Source organism: Gastrolobium bilobum, unplaced genomic scaffold (genome assembly GCF_033153095.1).
Source record: "Gastrolobium bilobum isolate Gb01-03AN ecotype WA unplaced genomic scaffold, APGP_CSIRO_Gbil_v1 utg1253, whole genome shotgun sequence".
Classification (NCBI taxonomy): domain Eukaryota; kingdom Viridiplantae; phylum Streptophyta; class Magnoliopsida; order Fabales; family Fabaceae; genus Gastrolobium; species Gastrolobium bilobum.
Window position 1 is genome coordinate 2,977 of NW_026899865.1, and position 22,653 is coordinate 25,629.

General features: G+C 35.5%; 1 protein-coding gene across 1 annotated transcript; it reads left to right on the forward strand.

The window, feature by feature from the left end:
- The first annotated feature begins 362 nt into the window (after positions 1-362).
- Positions 363-1,291, forward strand: LOC133294005 (uncharacterized). The gene is made up of 2 exons (XM_061492649.1): positions 363-691; positions 799-1,291. Exons 1-2 carry the CDS (start codon positions 363-365, stop codon positions 1,289-1,291), a joined length of 822 nt encoding a protein of 273 aa, XP_061348633.1.
- Positions 1,292-22,653: the final 21,362 nt, after the last annotated feature.

The following is a 22,653-nucleotide window of genomic DNA, read 5'->3' on the forward strand; positions in this document are numbered from 1 at the left end:
TTTAGCTCGATTGAAGAAAGCTCAAAAGAATAAAGAACAAAACCAAGAAAAGGGAAAAGAAAAAGATAAAGACCCTGAGAAGGAAAAAAAATCCCGAAAATTCTGATGAAAGTGAACAACCTCATGAACACTCGACTGGTAACCCTGGACCTTCGGGTCACAAAATCAAGAAAGGTGAAGAAATAAAAGATACTCACGAGAATGAGAATTCTCATGGAAATTCAAGGTCATTCTCTCGAATTGTTCACCCATTCGTTCCCTGCATAATGAACATCCCAATTCCTCGGGATGTCAAGATTACAACAGAAAAATATAACGGCAAAGGGGACCCCCAAGAACATCTGGAACAATTCCAGACAAACATGATGGCACAAGACGTGGCAGATCCAATAGCATGTCGACTGTTTCCAACAACCATGAAGGAGACAACACTTAGATGGTACTCAGCGTTACCATCTAATTCGGTACAAAGTTGGGAGGACTTGACCAACCAATTCCTCGTACGATTTGCAACCAGCAAGGCCCAATACAAATCTACACACGCGCTAAAAACTGTACGTCAAGGATCAAATGAAACTTTGCACGATTATCTGAACAGATTCTTTGATGAAGCACTCTTGGTCAGAGACCTGGATCCACAAGCCTCACTACATATCATCACAGAAGGATTACTTGATGACCCTTTCTCTATGTCGCTAGCCAAACAGCGACCACGCACCATAGAAGAACTTAGTGCACGATCGAAAAATTCATCAACCTTGAAGATTATAAGCGTTCATGAGAAATTTCTAACACCAGGGCCGACACAGATAACTTTGAAAAAGATGTCCAGAAGAATTTTCAACGAAAATTCTGTGAAAAGATAAAATGGGGAAGATACGACAATTACACCCCTTCAAATACGTCCCAAAGACGGATTTTGAAAGAAGTATTCCAAACAGGGTATGTACGGGTTAACAAGCCTCCCCCAATGCCAAAAAGAGTTCAGCGCGATGAGACCAAGTTTTGTGAGTTTCACAACGACAAAGGACATATAACTGAAAAATGTTTCGCGCTCAAAAATACTATTGAGGCACTCATAAGAGAGGGAAAACTCCAGGAATTCGTCTCCAGCTACAGGGAATACAAGACGCAAAGAAGATGCGATAGAAGCCCAGATCGCGACCCGAACCCTAATGAACAAAGGGCACATCCTAGGAGAAACTATAACCCAGCTCGTAACAAAGATCGAAGAAATGACAGAGAGGCTTCAACTGACAGACGTCAAGGGACTCCACCGCGAAACAGATAGCAAATCGCGCAACAACAATGCGATGGACTACCAAATAACGCGGCAGGAGTTTTAGCCACTATCGCCGGAGGATCAGCGGGAGGAGGTGCGACTAAATCTCAACGCAAAAAACATTTAAAATCAGTAATGACAGTGCACGATCATGCTCGCCCTTCCACTTCTCGCGATCAAAGACATGCCATATGTTTTGACGATGATGACTATGGCGACATCCTCCCAGACCATGATGACCCACTGGTAATCTCAGCTTGCATGGCTAATCTCCAGGTAAAACGTATTATGATTGATAATGGTAGTTCAGCTGATATTATTTTCTGGGATGCTTTTCGTGCAATGCACATCCCAGAGGAACATCTACTTCATGGATGTTCGGACTTAATTGGCTTCGCTGGGAAATGCGTACAACCCAAAGGCACCATTGAGATGTGGGTAACCTTTGGAATCATGCCTCTGGCTCGAACTATCAAAGTACGATTTTATGTGGTTGAGTACGCGTCTGCATATAACATCATTCTAGGAAGACCAACCATTGTCGCGCTAAAGGCAATCATCACTATGCCCCACCTTCTAATGAAATTTCGTGACAAATCTAGCCCGGTAGTTGCTATTAGGGGCGACCAAAAAACAGCGCGTAGCTATTATAATACCAGCTTACGAGCTAAAATTCCAATACAGCCAGATGACAAAGTTAAAGCGTCAGTCAATATGACTGGTCTTGATATGTGCGAAGATCTGCGCGATACACGTCCTCAACCAGATGGGGAATGTAAGAACCCGCACCGTTAATTAAGGTATTTAATTAATTAATTATGAAAAATTAGGATATGATTCCATAATTGACCTTAATAATTATTATGAGGCTTTAATAATTATAGTATGTGAGTAATAATGCTGAAAGTCGCTTTTCGGAAGAAAAGTGCAGATACCGATTCTGCTAGTCGGTATAAATGCGTACCGAAAAAGTATCCCAGAAAATTATAATAAGTGCATGTTAATTACTAGAATAATATGTAGAACTTGTAAAACGAGCTTCAAGTCCAGATAATGAGAACTGGTGCTAGAAACCGGTACTGGCTTGGAAAAGCGCGTACCGGAAAGGTGCTCAGAAAATTACGAAAAAAATATGATAATTCTTAGAAAAATGTCTAGTTTCAGAATCCAATTAAAGTTAATACTGTGTGTTTAATTGTTAAACCACTATTTAAGCCTTAGTGGGCACTAAACCCTAGAAAACAGTTTCTCTACGTGAGTGTGTGAGGGTGGCTGATCAGCTTGGCTGCTCCTTGGGGTTTCTTCTCCATTTTGGGTCCAAGACACTTCCTTTCTTGATTTTCTTCACCTCCAAACACTTGAGCCTTGTGTGAGTGGCCTTGTGATTGTGTAGAGAGCTGGTGTTCTGAATTGGGAGGCTGTTGGGAGTCAGCTTTGAGGGCTGAGTGGGAGAGTTGAGTTGTGGGAACCTTGGAGTTGGCTTGTTAAGCTTCACGGTGTGTTCTTTGTGGAGAAAGGACCAACCTTCAACTTACATTTTCGTGTGCAGAGAGAGACAGAACCTTGGAGTGACCTTTTGAGCTCTAAGAGCACCTCTTGTTGGCTGATTGAGCTTTGGTAAGCCTTGTCACCTTTGGTCTAGAGTCTTTGAACTTAAAAATGAAAGCTTGATGCATGTTAAGGCTTAAAGATGATAACTTGTTGTTGGGTAATGTTGAACATACCTAGAAATGCATGTGTAGGTGCTTTAAATCGTTAAAAACCCAACCTTGGAAGGATATCTTCACGAAATGTATTTTCTGCATTCTGTCGTGAAATATCCGGATATGGGTTTTGAGTATCCGGATAATAGATATCCGAATATGGGATTCTGGATATCCGGATATTGTATATCCGGATATGTCCAGTGAGATATCCGGATATTTCATATCCGGATATGGTCCCGAGGAATATCCGGATATTCTGGGATTTCGAAGAACAGTAGCTGTGCTGTGAGGACAGTAGGCTATTGGGGGTTTGGGGACCCTAGATTGATGAAGTTGAACTTCTGTTTTAATTAAACTAAGTCAGAATCAAGTGATTAAGGACTTATGGTTTGGTATGGAGCCTTAAGACGTAAAACGTAAGGAAAGGCGTTGTCTTTAAGTTATATGCTTGTGTTGCATTATTATTAATATAGTATTGGTCCATAATAGATTGTGAATCTGCTGTGTTTGGACTTTGAGCTGTGGACTCTTGGCTTTTGGAGTTAGCTTGCGAGGTAAGCTTTCATTTCCTCGGTTTAGCCATGTTGTGGTTCCACCATGTCCCATGGGGGTATGGTTTATGCATGTTGTGTACATGCTTTTGGATATTTGATATGTTGATTGAACTTTACATGTAATGGCTTTTAATATGCATGTGTTGTTTCATCTTGACGGGAAGCCTGAGTTTGTAGCGCCATACAAGACGGTGTACCGGGGTGAATGCAAGTGGTACTTGCACGGTGTATAGGTGATAGACGTATACCTGCACTGTCTCTGGCCAGTAGATTAGTATTGACACACATGGCATGATTATCTGCTGCATTGCATTGTTTTAGAAATGATAAATGATAAACAGTGTTTGAACTTATATTGCACATGTAAGTGAGCTTGGGGTGGAAGATCCTTGAGGACTCACTGACTTACTGAGATTTCTAGATTAGAGATCTTACCCCACGTTTGGGGAATGCTTATTTCAGGATCAGGTAGTATGGGTACTGATGCCTCAGGCGGCAGGAGGCCGGAGCTTAGCTGATTATGTTGCTTCTGCTTATTTGTTAGCATGACTGGATATTGATGCTAATTATGTTTTATGCCTTTTATAATTATGTTGTTGTTGAGATTGATGTTGGGCATGTTGCCTTATTTGAGTGAGCATGGGGATTGTCCATGACACTTTCTGTTAGTACTTGTAGTTTGGAGTTGTATAAACTGTTAGATGGTCCGGTCTACGTTGTTGTAGTTCCGTGACTAGAGCCACACTTATATTATCTATGTTATGAGGTATTTCAGTTAGCTGTTTTATTGCAATTACATACAGGCGATGTTTTATTAATTGATTATTAAGCAAGTTGGTAATGTTAATGGCATCATAATTGAAAAGAAAAAGTAATTCCGCATTTTAATTAAGCGCAGCTTAATACGCTATTATGATAACATTACCGGATATATACGGGGTGTTACAGGGAGCTGGAAAATCTCCAATTGGGTCCATTACCCGAAAACATCACCAAAATTGAATGACATATCCCAGAAGCAGAGAAAAGTCCGTTGGTGGCAGTGCTGCTAAACAACAAAGACCTCTTCGCTTGGACAGCTGTTGACATGCTAGGAATAGACCCAGGCGTATTATGTCACCACTTAACCTTAGATTCCAAAGCTAAGCCCATCGCGCAGAAAAAGCGCAAAATCTCCCCAGAGAAGCAACAGGTGGTTGAGACCGAAGTAGCAAAACTCTTTGATGCAGGAGTGATTAGAGAAATCACATATTCTACTTGGCTTTCTAATGTGGTCTTAGTCAAAAAACCCAATGGAAAGTGGCGCATGTGTACAGATTACACAGACCTCAACAAGTATTGCCCAAAGGACTTTTATCCACTCCCACCATTGATAAACGGGTCGACAACTCCGCATGATACCAGATTTTATCCTTTATGGATGCATATTCAGGCTACAACCAGATTCCAATGTTCACACCAGACGAGGAGGCCACAACTTTTATCACGGAAAAAGCTACCTATTGTTATAACATGATGCCGTTTGGTCTCAAGAACGCCGGTGCCACCTATCAACGTATGATGAATAAAGTTTTCAGTCAGCAGATTGGGTAGATGCTTGAAGTGTACATCGATGACATGATAGTCAAAACAATGACTACTTCACAACATCCCCAAGATTTGGAACATGTATTTCAACAACTGCGCAAGTACAAGTTACGACTTAACCCAGCCAAATGCTCGTTTGGAGTACCTGCCGGAAATATTTTAGGATTCATGCTAACACATCGCGGGATAAAGGCTAATCCTGATAAATGCAAAGTCATACTCAACATGACAAGCCCGCGTAACGTAAAGGAACTACAACAATTGACGGGAAGAATCACTGCCTTAACCCGATTCCTTCCCGCCTCAGCACAAAAGTCGCTACCAATGTTTAAACTATTGCGTAAAAAATCATACTTTAACTGGACTCCGGAGTGCGAGACAAGATTCATGGCCATCAAAGAACACTTGGCCAACCCACCAGTCCTGGTCAAGCCTCCACCAAATGAACCTCTGGTTCTCTATCTCTCAGTCAGCAACGAAGCCATAAGCGCTGTCTTATTGTGCGAAGAGGCCCAGGAATAACAACCAAACTACTTTGTCAGTAAAGCACTCGAAGGACCGGAGCTGCGCTATCAACAAATAGAAAAGGTTGCTTTTGCGCTCATCTTAACATCGCGACGCCTGCGCCATTATTTCCATGGACACACTATTAAAGTTCGAACAAACCAGCCCCTTCGACAAGTGCTAAGACAACCTGATCTGGAAGGTCGCATGATTTCGTGGTCGATAGAATTATCAGAATATGACATCATTTACGAACCACGACAAGCAATCAAAGCCCAGGTACTAGCCGACTTCCTTGTCGAAATGACACACCTACATCAGGCTGAGGTGAATGAGGTTTGGGTTATTTTTGTCGACGGGTCTTCCAATGTAAAAGGAAGCGGTGCAGGAGTCATCGTGGAAAGCCCCCAAGGTATAACAGCGGAGCACTCTATCCACTTTGGGTTTAAAGCTTCAAACAACCAAGCCGAGTATGAAGCAGTCCTCGCCGGACTCGCCATGGCAAAGACTTGGGGGCAACAAACATAATCCTCAAGAGCGATTCACAATTAGTAATTGCTCAAGTTCAAGGAAGCTACCAGGCGAAAGAAGCATTCATGATAAAATATCTTGAAAAAGTAAGACTACTACTGACAGAGTTTCAAAGCTTTAAAATGGAGCACATCCCCAGAGAGCAAAACTCGCGAGCTGACATTTTATCCAAGTTAGCCAGCACAAAAGGACCAGTGAACAATAGATCAGTGATCCAACAAAGCGTCCTCAATCCTAGCATCATAATGGCTGTAACTAAACGAAAAGCTCAACCATCCCAAAGTGCGCAATCCATGGTCGAAGATGACACTATGCCACTGTTAGTATATAGGTGTCCTAGAGACAATCTGTTTTATCATATGAACACTTTTTTCTATTTGGTATATCATGATTAAAAAATTTGAGCAAACTTTATCTTTATCATATTTATGTCTCGCCAATATTTTATTGTTAATATGCGTTTAAAGATAAAGACCCTAGGAATAGAGCAGGTGTTCACTCGGGGATCTATGATAGGGATCATGATCATAAAAGTCTAGCTTGAGAAAGGTTAATCAAATGACCCATCGAGAATTGCTTGCACAAGCCATAATTAAACATGATCTTGCTTTTAGTTTTGTTGAATATGATTTGATCAGAGTGTGGATTGATTATGTGAATCCTGATATTGTGATGCCCTCTAGGAATACAATTGTGCCTGATATTAAAAAAATATGCATCCAAGAAAAGGACAAACTTAAGCAACTCTTGTCCAGCCTTCCTAATAGAGTATGTCTGACTTCTGACGTTTGGACAACATCTAATAGCGAGAGTTACATCTGTTTAACTGTCCATTTTGTTGATGAAAAATGGAAATTAATTAGCAAGATTCTTAATTTTTCTCGACTGAAACCTCCACACACTGGGATTGAATTGGAAGCCGCTATATTTGATTGCTTAAAGTAATGGGGAATTGAGAAGAAAGTATTTTCTATTACTTTGGACAATGCTGCTGTAAATGATAACATGCAGCTTATATTGTTAAACCATCTCCGTTTGCAGAATACTTTGTTGTGTGATGGTGAATATTTTCATATACGTTGCTCTGCACATATACTTAATTTAATTGTTCAAGAAGGTTTGAAAGTGGCTGCTGAAGCACTTTATAAAATCAGAGAAAGTGTTAAGTATGTGAGAGGATCAGATGGGAGGATGATTAAGTTTCAAGATTGTGTGGAACAAGCAGGCATAGACACAAGCATTGGTTTGAGATTAGATGTGTCAACTAGGTGGAATTCTACATATTTGATGCTAGAAAGTGCACTTAAGTATGAAAAGGAATGTGATATTCTCCAAGTGATAGATAGAAATTACAAATATTGTCCGTCATGTGAATAATGGAGAATAGGAGATAAAATATGTGAATTCCTAGAACCCTTTTACGAGACTACAAACATGATTTCAGGTTCATCTTATCCAACCTCTAACTTATACTTTGTACAAGTTTGGAAGATCGAGTGCATACTGAACGAAAACTTGTATAATGATGATTATACTTTAAGTGATATGTCACTGAGGATGAAAGAGAAGTTTGACAAATATTGGAAGGAATATAGTACAGTTTTAGCTTTTGGAGCTATTTTTGACCCGCGTTTGAAGCTTGTTTTCTTAGACTTTTGTTACACAAAAATTGATCCATTTACCTCCCAAAATAAGGTTAAAAATATAAGAGAAAAGTTTGAGAAGCTATATGAAGAATATGTGAGCAATCTCAAAGGATCAAGTGCTTCTAATTCTCATTCATCCATCAAATCCAATCTCTTGCACAAGTCAAGTGGTGAAAGCAATAGGTCAAAAAAAATCAAAATTATACATAAGTGTAAGTTCTTTCGTGCTAATTTAGTCATTTTTTTCATTGTTGTTTCGTTTATATAATTGATATATCAAATTTTGCAGGAGTTTGAAAGGTTTGAGAATGAAAGTATGATTGTTGGTGGTAAGAGTGAATTAAATCTTTATTTGGATGAACCAAAAGCTAAATATGGTGATGGGGAGGATTTTGACGTGCTTAATTATTGGAAGCACAGTGAGAATAGATTTCACACACTCTCTATTATGGCCCGAGATGTGCTAAGTATTCCAATTACTTCAGTGGCATCAGAATCGGCTTTTAGTATCGGTGGGCGTGTTCTTACCAAATATAGAAGTTCCACTCTTCCTGAAAATGTCCAAATGTTGATTTGCACTAGGAATTGGTTGCATGGTTTTCTCGAGAATCTTAATGGTAATGCTTTGAGTTATTATGCTTAATATTTTAATATTGCTTGGTTATGTAGGGATTGATTGTCTAATTTAGCAGTTTTGTTTCAATTGGTTATGAGTTTTAGATGAAGATGGTTCTAATACTAGTGATCATGAAACAACAACATCACAAGCCAATGTGCATCAAGAAGTTCAAATTGAAGATTAGAGAGGTATTTCTGTTAGTAGCTAGTTGAAATTTATAGTTTAGATCCATTGATTATGTGTAGGTTGAGCTTAATTGATTTAATTGTGATGATATTTAGTATTTACATTGATTTTGTGCAGAATTGATCCCGCGAAGTTGAGGCCAATGCTGCTGCTGTATATTTGGCATCCATTCTTGAGTATATGACAGCTGAATTTCTTGAACTTTTTGACAGCAATGCTTGGAATTTACATTGATAGCAATGCCTCCATTCTTGAATATTTACATTGACAACAATGCTGGAAATGCATGTAATTAGAATATTTTGTTGCCTTGATTCAGTTTGTAGGAAAGTATGCTAACTTTTTCACTTAATGCTTGGTATTATGAAGATTTAGTCATTTAATTTCTTTGTTACAATGTTGACATCTTATTGTAATCTGTTGTCCCATATGGATCACACAAGTCATTTTATATAAAATTAGTGTCCTCTGCATTACTATAAAATCTGTTTTCATTAGTGTTCCAATAATCTATGAGAATATGCTGTCACTTTTTTTTTATATGAGAAAATGTTGCTCCTTAATCTATTTTTAATGCAGGTAAGGACTTTTGAGATACATTGCTATATCAAATATGAATTTTTTTTTTAAACAAAAAAATACATATTAAATTTTTGGAAGGCCCATGGGCTAGCCCTAACCCTTAGGGCTTTTGGCCCATGTGGGCCTATACCATTGTGGGCTTTTTGGCCCTAACCCACGCGGGCTAGGGCTAAATGGGCCGGGCCGGGCTACTAGCACACATAGTCACAAGAAGGAAAAATAGAACAGATGAACGGATTTTAAAATAAAATATTATTTTCTTCTATATAGATGACTAAATTGGGAGGTAAAAAATGATAACATCAAGAAAATTTTCACCACAATATTATTATGATCAATTTTAAAAGAACATGTATGGTAAATAAACTAGGTCATAAAAGTCTGTAATATGTTTTTTTAATGACTTGTATAATAAATGAATTAGGTTAAATTAGGCTAAAAATTGAGCTAGATAACTTCGGCAAAGGCTTCAGGACTGAATAAAAATATCTTAAAATATATGCGAAATCATGATTTTCTGAAAATATTAAAGGACACTAGGACCTTTTAAAATTCTAATTGGGCAGCCACCATTATTTGTAGTATTCTAATTAGATAACTTATTTGATCGATAAGACACTATCATAGTGGCCAAATATGTATTTTCGTAACATATATTGCGTAAATATATATTAACAATATAGATTTTAAAATAATTTAATATTATAATATTATTTGATTGAATAATAGATTGAAATTAAATTTACTTTATTATATTTAGTAACCAGCCATTTATTTACTAGTACTTTTCACTTTTGAGTCATATTTTGTTTTTTATTTTTATTTTTCAAAATTTATACTATCTACTTTTAAAGAGATATATGTGTTTACTTGTCTGTTTGTCAATTTGAAGGTAATATGTGACTAATGTTGTTATGGGGGTTAACTTGAATTAATTATAAACAAAATATAATTCTCAAATACTTTGAGATGCTCCCTGTTGCATTTTCTAATGCATGCCTCCTAAGTTGTAGGTTAATTCAGCATTAGTAAATACTGTTATTTACTTGCTAAGGTTTATAATGAAATTTAAACGCAAACTAACCTTTAATTAAATTAATAATATCCAAATAACAACTTTTAGTTTATGGAAATCTGTTGAGTAATAACAAGAAATATTAAAATATTCTTTTGATATATTGATATATTTTATCTTTTCAGGTCAGCATCTCAACAGTTAAGTTTGCCAATGAAGCTTACCTAAGAGATGAGCATATAAATGCAAACAACATTCCAAGAAGGCAAAAGAAAAATTACAGATGGCTCATCAGCTTAGCTGTAAGGCAACGACAATAATTTTAAATATTATAACCTGTTAGCTACTGTGGCAAAGGAAGGTGTTACGATAGGGGTTTAGTGAGCTGTTGTGGGAAATAAGTGTGTAAGAGAAAGAAGAGTGATTCATGTGAAAATGAAAATAAATGTGTAATGATAATTTTAAATCTCAACACAAAAGTGGTTGAGATTCACTAAAAAGAAGAGAGAAAGAAGATAATGGATCGTATTCTCATATTGTAGGAGATAATATTATCTCGTACAGTGACATAAAAATATGTAAGGCCATGTGAAGAGAATAGGAAAAAAATAAAAATATTCATCCCACATATTTTTATGTATGTGTAAGAAATAAAATTATCTCATGATAAACATTAATTTCAACTTCATTTATAAAAACGACGTTGTAATGCTTGGAATAACTAATTTAATGATTCTTATTGGCAATCGGCATTATCACAAGATTTAAAATTACCGTTAGTGTAGTTAAATATAAGTAGGTATTTTTGTCATAAAACTAAACATTATAATAATGTGATTTAAAAAAAGAGGAAAAAATTTGTCTTTTAAAATGACACAACTTGTGTCATTTCACACTCACAAAGAGGTGGGATCCACATCTTTTTTTTTGTCCTCTCTCCTCTATGATCTATCTCTTTCTCTCACTTAAAATGACATAATCTTACATCTCTTAGAATGATACATACTTTTTCCCTTAAAATAAAACTAGGCTAAAGCATTTTATGACTCTGCTTCTCCCGCGCCTCATTGTCGAAAGACGATTTGAAGTAGTTTTTGAAGTAAGAGTCTGTGATTGGGCACAAAGCTAAAGCCAAAAGAGCGACCGCACCGGAAAGATAAAGGCATTTGTTGGAGGACTTCACTGAGGTAAAAGCATTTGATAATGACATTCATTCTCTAACGAATTGGCTTCCCTTCCTAAACTGAAAATACTGTTTTGCTATCTCCTTACTTACTCCGCTTCCCGCGAAATTCTCACCCTCACCGTTCTTCTCCGATCGAACCTTTTTTTCTTAATTCAAATTTCTCTCTCTTTAATCTACAATCTTTTCTTTATCTTTCTTTCTCCAAACCATCCCACCAACCAATGTCCAGTAACCCTTGTATAGTCCAAGAAAACAAAAGATTCGTTGTTGAAGGCTTCCCAACCTAAGTTTTGACTTTGCTTTGATCTTTGTTTTAGGTTGTTTTGCCATTTTACAATTCTCAAGTCCTATCAAAATATTACAGAACCCATATTGGATTATGGATATCTCTGAACTCAATTCTACAATGGTTACTCATTTCCAAAAGTTAACGGGCGTTTGGTACTGGAGAAATATTTTTTGTCTGGGAATCTCGATTTTCAAAAATATGATTTTTACATTCAGTTTACAATAATATCCGAAAATTTAAAATTTAGAAAAATTCAGTTTCCCGGTAATCCTACAAAATGCCGCGTACCAAACGGCCCCCTTAAAGGTATTATAAATTTTATATACAAAAAAAAAAAGGTATTATAAATTTAATTGAACTTTTTGTTTGTTAAATATTTCTATTTCAGCATTCACAATGGCTATTGAATTTACATCTTAAGGAAAGAGCTAAACGGAGTTTTGGTGTTTTTAATTAAAAGGTTTGTGATGATCGTGTTCTCGAATGCATTAATGTACTGTTGAAATCACATTCGATTAAACAAGAGTCACCCAAAGAAAGATATTTACATGATCCAAGCCTTGGAGATGATGAGGTAAGATAATGTTGAATACTTTTATTTTGAAATGATGAGTAGATTTTTATAAATATAAATTAATTTTATATAAGTATAATTTTTGTCAAAAAATTATCTAAAGCTTACATTTTATTCTGACATTTTAAAACTTACATTTTACTGAATTTTCTTGAAATAAATAATATAATTATTATAATTATAATTATTCTGATAAATAAGTCAATAACCAAACCCTTTAAAATTTTGGCGGGAGACATGTAGTCCTCTATATAAATATGTGATCAGTAAATAATACTTTCTTTTTGTAAGAAAAATAATAAGGCTTTTAATTATACTTATTAGAATTAAAAATTGAGCTAGATAATTTGGCAATGGCTTCAGGACTGAATAAAAATATCTTATAATTACAAATATATACAAAATCATGATTTTCTGAAAATGCTAAGATCTTTTAAAATTTAAATTGGGCGCAACACCCTTATTTGGTGTATTTAAAACTTATTTGATCGATATATTTAAAAATATTTAATATTATAATAATGTTTAATTGGATAATTGATTGAAATTAAATTTACTTTATTAGATTTAGTAACCAGCGATTTATTTACTAGTACTTTTCACTTTTGAGTCATTTATTACTTCATTTTTTGATTGGATAATAGATTGAAATTAAATTTACTTTATTATATTAATAACCGGTCATTTATTTATCAGTACTTTTGTACTTTATTTTATTTTTTAAAATGTATACTATCTACCTATTTTTTTGAGATAAATGTGTTTACTTGTCTGTTTGTCAATTTGAAGGTAATATTTGACTAATGTTGTGATAGGGATTAACTTGAATTAATTATAAAAAAAATGTAATTTTCAAATACTTTGAGATGCTCCCCCCAATTATGTTGCATTTTTTGATACGTGCCTCCTGTAAGAACTCGCACCGTTAATTAAGGAAATTAAGTAATTAATTATGTTAAATTAGGAAATAATTCCATAATTGACCCTAATAATTATTAAGAGGCTTTAATAAATATAGTAAGTGATTAAGAATGCTGAAAGTCATTTTTCGGAAGAAAAGTGCAGATACCGGTTCTGCTAGTCGATATAAATGCATACCGAAAAAGTATCCCGAAAAATTATAATAAGTGCATGATAATTACTAGAATAATATATAGGACTTGTAAAACGTGTTTCAAGTCCAAATAATGAGAACTGGTGCCAGAAACTGATACTGGCTATGAAAAGCGCGTACCGGAAAGGTGCTCAGAAAAATATAATAAAAATATGACAATTCTTGTAAAATTGAGTAGGTTAAGAATCCTGAGTTTGGGATTAAAATACTAAGCGTAGCAATTAAAGTTAATACTGTGTGTTTAAAACGTAAGTGGCTATAAATAGCCTTGGCACATGATCCTAGGTCATTTTGATGAGCCTCCAGCGTGAGTTTTTCTGAGTTGTGAGACCAGCCACCTTGTCACTGTATTTCTTCTCCATTTTCTCACCAAAGACACCACCTTTGATCATGGTTTCTTCTCTTGATCAACATATCTTGGTGTGAGCCACCTTGTGAGAGTGAGAGGACCTTGCTTCTGAGTTCTTGTTTCTGCATTTTGAGTTTTGAAGTGCCAAGTTCCTGGTTTGGTGTTGTGGTGTCACATTCTTGGTTGTTGAAGCTCCAAGTGCCAACCTTTGTGAAGAAAGATCAAGTCTTGAACACCATTTTCGTGTACCCTTTGTGTCAACACCTTGAGGCTGGCTTGTGAGCTCCAAGAGCACCATTGTTGGGCTGTTTCAAGCTTTGGTAAGCCTTACAACCTTTGATCATGAGTTTAATGGGTTAAAGTTGATGTCTTGGCATGTTTAATGAGTTAAGCAAGTAACCATCAATTGTATGAACCTTAATGTGCCTAAAAATGCATGTTTTAACGTGTTTAAGTGTTAAAAATGGAACCTTGGAAGGATATCTTCACGAAATGCAGTTTCTGCATTCTGTCGTGAAATATCCGGATATTTGATATCCGGATATTGGAATCTGGATATCCGGATATTGGATATCCGGATATTGGAATCTGGATATCCGGATATTGTATAACCGGATATGGTCAATGAGATATCCAGATATTGCATATCCGAATATGTACCCGAGGAATATCCGGATATTCTGGGATTTTGTAGAACAGTAGTTGTGATGTGAGGAAAGTAGGCTATTGGGGGTTTGGGGACCCTAGATTGATGAAGTTGAACTTCTGTAATTAATGAACTAAGTCATAATCATGTGATTAAGGGCTTGTGGCTTTGTTGGAAGCCTTAAGACGTAAATCATTAAAGGAGAACGTAGTCTTTATGTTAATGCTTTTGAGTTATGTATGTTGATACACTTGCTGGTCCTAAATCAGATTGTGATCTGCTGTGTGTTGGACTTGAGCGGTTTGGGGAATGCTTATTTCAGGGTCAGGTAATGTTGAGACCTCAGGCGGCAGGAGGCCGGAGCTGAGTTAGATATTGACGATATTATATGCTGACTTTTTGGATGCTGGATATGCTTGCTGCTTATATGCTTTTAGCTTCATTTATAATTTTGGATTATCTTGTTGAGACGCTGTTGATTTGGTGAGCATGGGGATTGTCCATGCCACGTAGACTTGTTATGTCTTGTTTTAATTAGAGTTGTATTAATGTATCAGGATATTTTCCGGATTACGTGATGTAATGCCGTGACTTAGTGTAACATCCCTCGAAATTAGGAAAAACTAATACAGATTACGCTAATCTCATGGTTACTCATGGGGAATTAATATTGAGTTAGTAGGTAACATTCCACACAATTAGGGAAATACATAAAATACCTTAAAGTATAAGAATGCACGTGTAAAAAATAAAATAAAATAAAATTTGATATATATATATATGTATTGTTTGTTGGTCTTCGAAATTATTGAGAATTAGCAGCATAGGATTAAAACTAAGTTAGGAAATTATTGAAGTATAGTATTAAATGAAGATTTATTTTAGACATATGAAATTTTAATTATAAAGTATAGGAATGTATTAATTGTAGCACATAAAATAAAATAAAGCATGATGTTAATTAGGCCTTATCTGAACTGAAATATTATTGGGTTAGCTTCTAGGTAGTATCATTTTTGGGCTGCATATTTTGGTCCCTAGAATGCTCATTGGCCGAACCTATAGGGTTTTAGGAAGGGTATTGGATTCAGCCCAAACTCTCCACTCCTTGCTAAAGTTTTATCTCATCATAGCAATCCTACAAGACAATTTTCTATTGGGTAGAAATCAACACATGGCAAAAAGGATAAGCCATTTCATCCCCTTGTTTCATGCGCGGTAGTGCTGTCAAAAAGTTGGTAGCTTGTGTGACTAAACTACCTTAGACCAGCCACACTCCATCTCTCATTCACATGTGCCTAGAGCCTTGAAAAAATTCTGATGTAGCTTGCTTAAAATGACAACTTAAGTCAGCCTTGTCATAGTTTTCTTGTCACATGCGCGTGGGGGGGGGAGGAAAAATACAAATCTGGTTGCTTGTAGACTTAGCCTTTTATGTCCAACTTTAACTTGTAACCAATAAAGGAAAGTGTGGTCAGATTGCATGTAAAGTAATAGGGCAGAAGCCTTACCCATCTTGTCACCTTATGCGCTCCAAATGAGGGAAAGTTTCAGCCACTTTCCTGATGGCACACACAAGCTTAAATCAGCTTTCTCAAGCCTCTTCTTTCTTCACCAAGCGCTGAGTTAGTGAGGAAGTAGACTGGACATTTTGCAACCTTTCTTTCCCAAATTTTTATCTTCTTAAACCGTGAGAACGTGCAGAGAAAAAAAAAAAAAAAAACAAGGTCTTGTATCTTCTTTTCTTCTTTGACCGTGAGAAACAGCAAGAAATATACCAAGAAAAAAAAAACAGCCAAACTACATCTTACTATTCTCTTCTCCTCCTTGAAACCGTGTACCCTTGTAAGCCATCACCATATTATTGAAGAGCTCCTTCCACTTCCTGCTTGTCTAGCCGAGGTCCTTGATGCAAAAAGGATTTAACTCAAGAAAATCTTCTTTTCTTTTCGTGCACACATCTGACGTTGGAGGATTGGACTGTTGTGTTCGTGAAACTAAGAAAGTGGTGTTGTGCTCCTTGTTCCATTCGACTTTCTTGTGTGCTGCCAGAGAGGTGTGAAAAATCGTTGAGACGTTGGACTGTTTCGTTGTGAATCGGTAAAGTAAATTCCGACGTACGAGGTATGTGTAGGCGGTATTACCTTCTGTGACTATTGGCTAGTGTATGGAATTGTGATGTGTTGCTCACATTTGTTCTATGTATGTTACGATGATGATGAGCCAATGGTAAGAATATGAAAGGATGATATGAAATATGCAAGCATTTTACATCATAATACATTTTTCTGTTGGGTGCGATTGCATAACATGGCATGTATACTTGATTCATGACATCTTGAATATATATATATTTGTATTGAGGACATGTGACTGAGCATGCATCATATAGGCATGCCTGGTACCAGGAGAGGGGACACTTGGCTTCAGTCCGCATAGGTTCCACAGTGGGATTCACCTTCATGGGAGCCATTAGGAATACCCACTGTGATGCTACGCGCACGACGGTGCTATGAGCGTAAAGGAAAAAGGGCGTTATATACGCGTTATGATATATGATGAAAAGGATTAAATGTTTGAAGTGACTATTTATGATTTTGTGCCTAGTTAATATTGTTGCATTATGGTTTTGTTGCCACACTACTGGGATTTTCTCTCACCCCTTTGGGGCTGCTATTTTTACAAAATGGCAGGAGGACGTAAAAGCTTTTGAGGACTTGGATATTTGCTGTTGGCTTCTACTGTTTGGGCATGCTGCTATTGATGTGATATTTTATGGATGACTGTATGAAATTGAGAAGCTTTTATTACTGTGAACTATGATTTTATTATTGCATTACGATTTTATGACCAGCAATTATTTTGGAAATAGATGTTGAAACGTTTGCGAAAAGGATTTTGACATGTTATATAAATGCTGAGTTTTGAAAAGTCTTTGCGAGCACTTTGTAAGTTGTCGTACTGGGGCTACGGACCTCCGATTTTCTTATAATTTATATGCACGCGTAGCCCCAGGTGTCTAGTTTCATTATATATAAACCTTGCAAAGAAATTCTGAAAGATCGATTTATTATGAATTTTACCAGCCAGGACATTTGTGATATTTCCACTACTTTCTCTCTTATTTTGTGAGTTATGTTTCGAAAGTCAAACGAACTCCAAATCACTATTATTTTATATGAACGTGAAGCCCTGGATGTCTAGTTTCTATATTACAAAGAATATTTTTTGAATCGTTGAAGTGAATTTTATACGAATTTTTAAAGACAGCAAGGTCTACCAGGAAAGTTATATTTTTAGTAGTTGAGAAATTTTGAAAGTATACTCTGATTTTTGTGACGAACCCGATTTCAAAAATAAAATTATTTTAATTGGCATTGTAAAAGTGATTTTCAGTCTCTAAAATATGATTAAAGAACTCTAATCCGCTTAGCAAACAACTCTCTTGGATGCATACAAGGGAGGGTGTTACACTAATTGGTATCAGAGCAGTTTTGATTCAAGGTGTCTGTTTATGATTGATGTATTGGTTGCTAATTATATATTTGTTTGTTAAATCATTGGTGTTTGAATAGGATTGTCAAATTGTTTGCTGTTTTTCCATGATTGTTGAATTGTTTGCTGTTTGAACATAGCTATGGAACTGTGCTAGCTGCTGTATGTTAGAATCAATTTCCTGAATTGCTTGAATTATGATTACCCGTGTGGATATGTTCATTGGTTGCCGGATATTAGAATTAAACTATTGGACTGTCGGAGTCATGACTGACACGTGTTGAATTATTCTTTTAAATTATGAAAGTTAGTATGATTAAGACGTTAGAGTTATTATGAGCTATATTGAAATCACCTTATGGGATTGTTTATCTACAGCAGTATGAAATTAACTTACTTGGAACAGTTTTGAGTTTTGAGAATTGTATGATGTATTGATTGGTGTTCCGAAATGTAGACTGCATTGTATGGATCTACCTGGCTGTTCCTTGGATGTGTAGCGGTTGGTTTATGCAGTGATAAGTGTAATCTGGCTAAATAATTGAATTTGATCTGTTAAATTGGATTGATCTGTCGTGCAGTTGATTTTATGGAAGTTGTTTTAGTAGATGAATACTATGTACTGTTTTATTCTCTGCTCTGTTCGGTTGTGCTGTTCGTATTATGTATTGAAATATTTGACTTGAATAGTTACTGCTACTAAAGTGCGCATGGATTGTTTGATTGTGTTATGTTGCAGTTGAATTAAGTTGTTTGAATTGTATAAGGTGTAAGTGATTGTTTGAGATTCTGTCTTGAAGTGGGAACCATGCCTCAATCTTGAGACTACTGTCGTGAATGTCATGTAGTGAGTTGGATCCACTAGCTGCTTGACATTACGAAAGTAGAATTAGTATTTATGAGACACAGAAACCTCCTCAAGAAAGAAGTCTGATGTGTAGTAGGTTGTAATTGAATAATGCCTAAAGGAAGAATAAATAACGAAGTATGGAATTTGACGATTCCCAGTGTATGATGAGATGATACTCCAGCTGTGACTGGGAATGGGTCTGGCCAACACATTCCCCGGTAACATGGTAGTATCAAACTGTCAAACACCGAAAAAAAAAAAAAAGTCTTCTTTGGTGGGTTGGTACTTATGCTTGAACTTGTATAGGAACTTAATCTATGAATGACTTGGGTAATTAGGATAGACAAACTAAATTTTCGTAGAACCATATGAGTGGACGTAGTAATAAATTGATGTTTAAGTTGTATTATAGGTGTGTGATCCCTGTTTAATAAATTGGTATTGGCATGTTAGGATAGAAATTTAACGAGGAGACTTAGGTTTGGTAAATTGGAATTAAGAAAATATATTATTAGCTTTGGGTATCAGTTTGTTGGGTTAGGATTGAAAAGAGACGTTGGAAATTTACTTTTGGTAATAAATCAAAAATTTAGTTATAAATTGCTTTAATTGTGTTAACCGTCTAGAATGTGAAATTTATAGTATGAATGCTCATTAAAAAAAATCAGTTTGAGTACTGTGTTTAAGAAATTATGTGTGTTTTGATGAACGGAAGGTGTATGTCCTGTTATAGTTTATTTGTTACATGAAAACTCTTTTAATTTTTGTGAATCTGGTTGGGATAACTTTTGTGTTCGAGCGTTAGATTTTGTGAATTTTATTTTAAGATGAAAATTGAACTTAGTGTGTGGTATGTAGTGGGGAACAGTAGCAAACCGAACCGGAGATAAAAAAATATGTTTTGATTAAAAATTTAGTAGCAAACCGAACTTGAAGTAGAAAGTATGGTTCTGGGTTAGTGGCACCAATTAGAATTAAGTAGTATACCAGATGAAAGGAGAAGTAGACGAATAAGAGTCTTAAAAGAAACTTGATGGTGTTAAGAACTTGTGTAAGTGAGTAGGCCTTAATTAATTTATTTATAAAGAAACCCATGTAACTGCGTTGTTCCATTTTCATGAGGTACCATGTGGTCAATGTAAGATGAAAATTTGGTAACAAGGAAAACTAGAGTAGATACCTATTATCATTACTGAATGAAAGAAAATTATAACTAGTAAATTGATTTTGTCGATATGGATGTAGTCGTATCTTCTTGTCTTTTCTAAATAGAAATTTAAGTACAACTAGAATTTTGAATGTGTTTGTATGAAATTGGAATTATGAAAGCCTGGTTTATTTAATGGATTGAGACTGATAGCTATTTCAAATTGTATTATGTGTAATGATTGGCAAGTTCATATCATAGTTAATGGATCCTCTGATCAGTGGAGTCAATTACATCTGAGGTACCTAGGACAGCAGAAAGCTCGAGGAAGTTTCCTCATATGGATGTGTTGACGAGCTGTGTACGAAGAGCATGCTAGAATTAATTAACTGTATACATGACTGCTTGGTATCCTGATTTATTGAGTACGTAGTAAGAGGATAGACTTGGTTGCTTTTGATTTTAGAAAAACACTAGACAGTAGTTACATAATAAACAAATAAACCTAACATCTCTCATAATTATTGCAATTAGAAGAAAGCATCTTGTAATCTAGGTATCTTTACTTGTGTCTTTAATATAGTTTCATAGTTAGAGTTAATTAAAAGTGTTCCCTAAACCCTAAGCTGTAGACAAAAGCAGTACTCATTAAGGTAATCCCGTTTCCGCAAAATAGTAGCAAATGATGTGCTATTAACTTAGTGATGTTGTTAGAATTTTATACCTCAATAGTGATAGACTAAGACCTATAGGAATTAAGAACGTTTACTGGAATTCTGGCTGTGATGAAATTTTGTGATTTTACGAATACTCTTCTACATTGTAATTTGGAATATAATATGTTCTGTCCTAATTGTTTGATTTCCTATAGATTAGTAAATTGTGAAATTCCACTCCTGATGTTTGGCAAGTCGGATAATTAATTGTGAATTGTGTAATGAACTGAATTTTATCATATGTAAGGAATAACTAGGGAATGGATGAAATTATGATTTGTAATATGTAAACTTTAAAGATAAAATACGTTTAATAAAAGGTCCCAGTTAATTAGTCTTTTGTCTGCACAAGTAATAGGCGAGTACATCTAGTTGTTTTAAAAGTTGACTAATTCGGGATTGTAAAATTTTGTTGGGATTATAAATTAGGAAGTAACCTTGTGAACTACAGTGTTGACCCTCAACTTAGCCTGCATAAAATTTAAGGGCACTTGATAGGTAATTACATGCGTTTCGCCAAAGTAAGTACGACAGGTGCATTAGTAAGAGTATGGCATGATATTAATATTGACCCAAATGAAGAAACGAAGAACATAGGTGATAAAATAATAGGATAGCTAGAAATTCGTGTCTAGTAAAATAATCTGTGGATTCACTTAACCCTTGTTCTAGTGTGTTTATATGGTGTCTGTCAACTATCAAGTATAAAATTTATATAGTAAAGAAATATGGTACAAATGGATTAGTAGTTGCCAACTAATTTTGTAATAACGCACTGAGTTTCATTAAGATTTCGGAATAATTGGAGTTCTTTATTGAGTAAGATTATATGTTGGTTTTACTTCGTCTCTGTACAGTATAAATTTTGATGTTGTTATGGAGAACCAGACAATTGTTTATCTGTGATGATGTTTAGAGAAATTTTTGTTCTTTCCGTATGAGTTTGATTTATCATATATTTTCTATGAACTTGTAAAGCACGACTTAAATTGTATTACTCTGATTTAGTTGATAGTTTTGATAACCGTCTAACTGTGTGTGATATAAGGTCTTGCCTGATTGAATATATGTTTGGCGTTCGTTTTAGTAGATAGCGAAAAAGGTAGGACGAAGTTTGGGGACAAACTTCAAATTTGGTGGGGAGAGTGTAACATCCCTCGAAATTAGGAAAAACTAATACAGATTACGCTAATCTCATGGTTACTCATGGGGAATTAATATTGAGTTAGTAGGTAACATTCCACACAATTAGGGAAATACATAAAATACCTTAAAGTATAAGAATGCACGTGTAAAAAAATAAAATAAAATAAAATTTGATATATATATATATATATATGTATTGTTTGTTGGTCTTCGAAATTATTGAGAATTAGCATAGGATTAAAACTAAGTTAGGAAATTATTGAAGTATAGTATTAAATGAAGATTTATTTTAGAAATATGAAATTTTAATTATAAAGTATAGGAATGTATTAATTGTAGCACATAAAATAAAATAAAGCATGATGTTAATTAGGCCTTATCTGAACTGAAATATTATTGGGTTAGCTTCTAGGTAGTATCATTTTTGGGCTGCATATTTTGGTCCCTAGAATGCTCATTGGCCGAACCTATAGGGTTTTAGGAAGGGTATTGGATTCAGCCCAAACTCTCCCCTCCTTGCTAAAGTTTTATCTCATCATAGCAATCCTACAAGACAATTCTCTATTGGGTAGAAATCAACACATGGCAAAAAGGATAAGCCATTTCATCCCCTTGTTTCATGCGCTGTAGTGCTGTCAAAAAGTTGGTAGCTTGTGTGACTAAACTACCTTAGACCAGCCACACTCCATCTCTCATTCATATGTGCCTAGAGCCTTGAAAAAATTCTGATGTAGCTTGCTTAAAATGACAACTTAAGTCAGCCTTGTCATAGTTTTCTTGTCACATGCGCGTGGGGGGGAAGGAAAAATACAAATCTGGTTGCTTGTAGACTTAGCCTTTTATGTCCAACTTTAACTTGTAACCAATAAAGGAAAGTGTGGTCAGATTGCATGTAAAGTAATAGGGCAGAAGCCTTACCCATCTTGTCA

Excerpts from the sequence above, each read along its gene's own strand:
- LOC133294005 (XM_061492649.1), top strand. The coding sequence starts at position 363 with ATGATGGCACAAGACGTGGCAGATCCAATAGCATGTCGACTGTTTCCA. Across the intron at positions 692-798 it reads CTTGATGACCCTTTCTCTAT|GGCCGACACAGATAACTTTG; the intron begins GTCGCTAGCCAA and ends TTCTAACACCAG.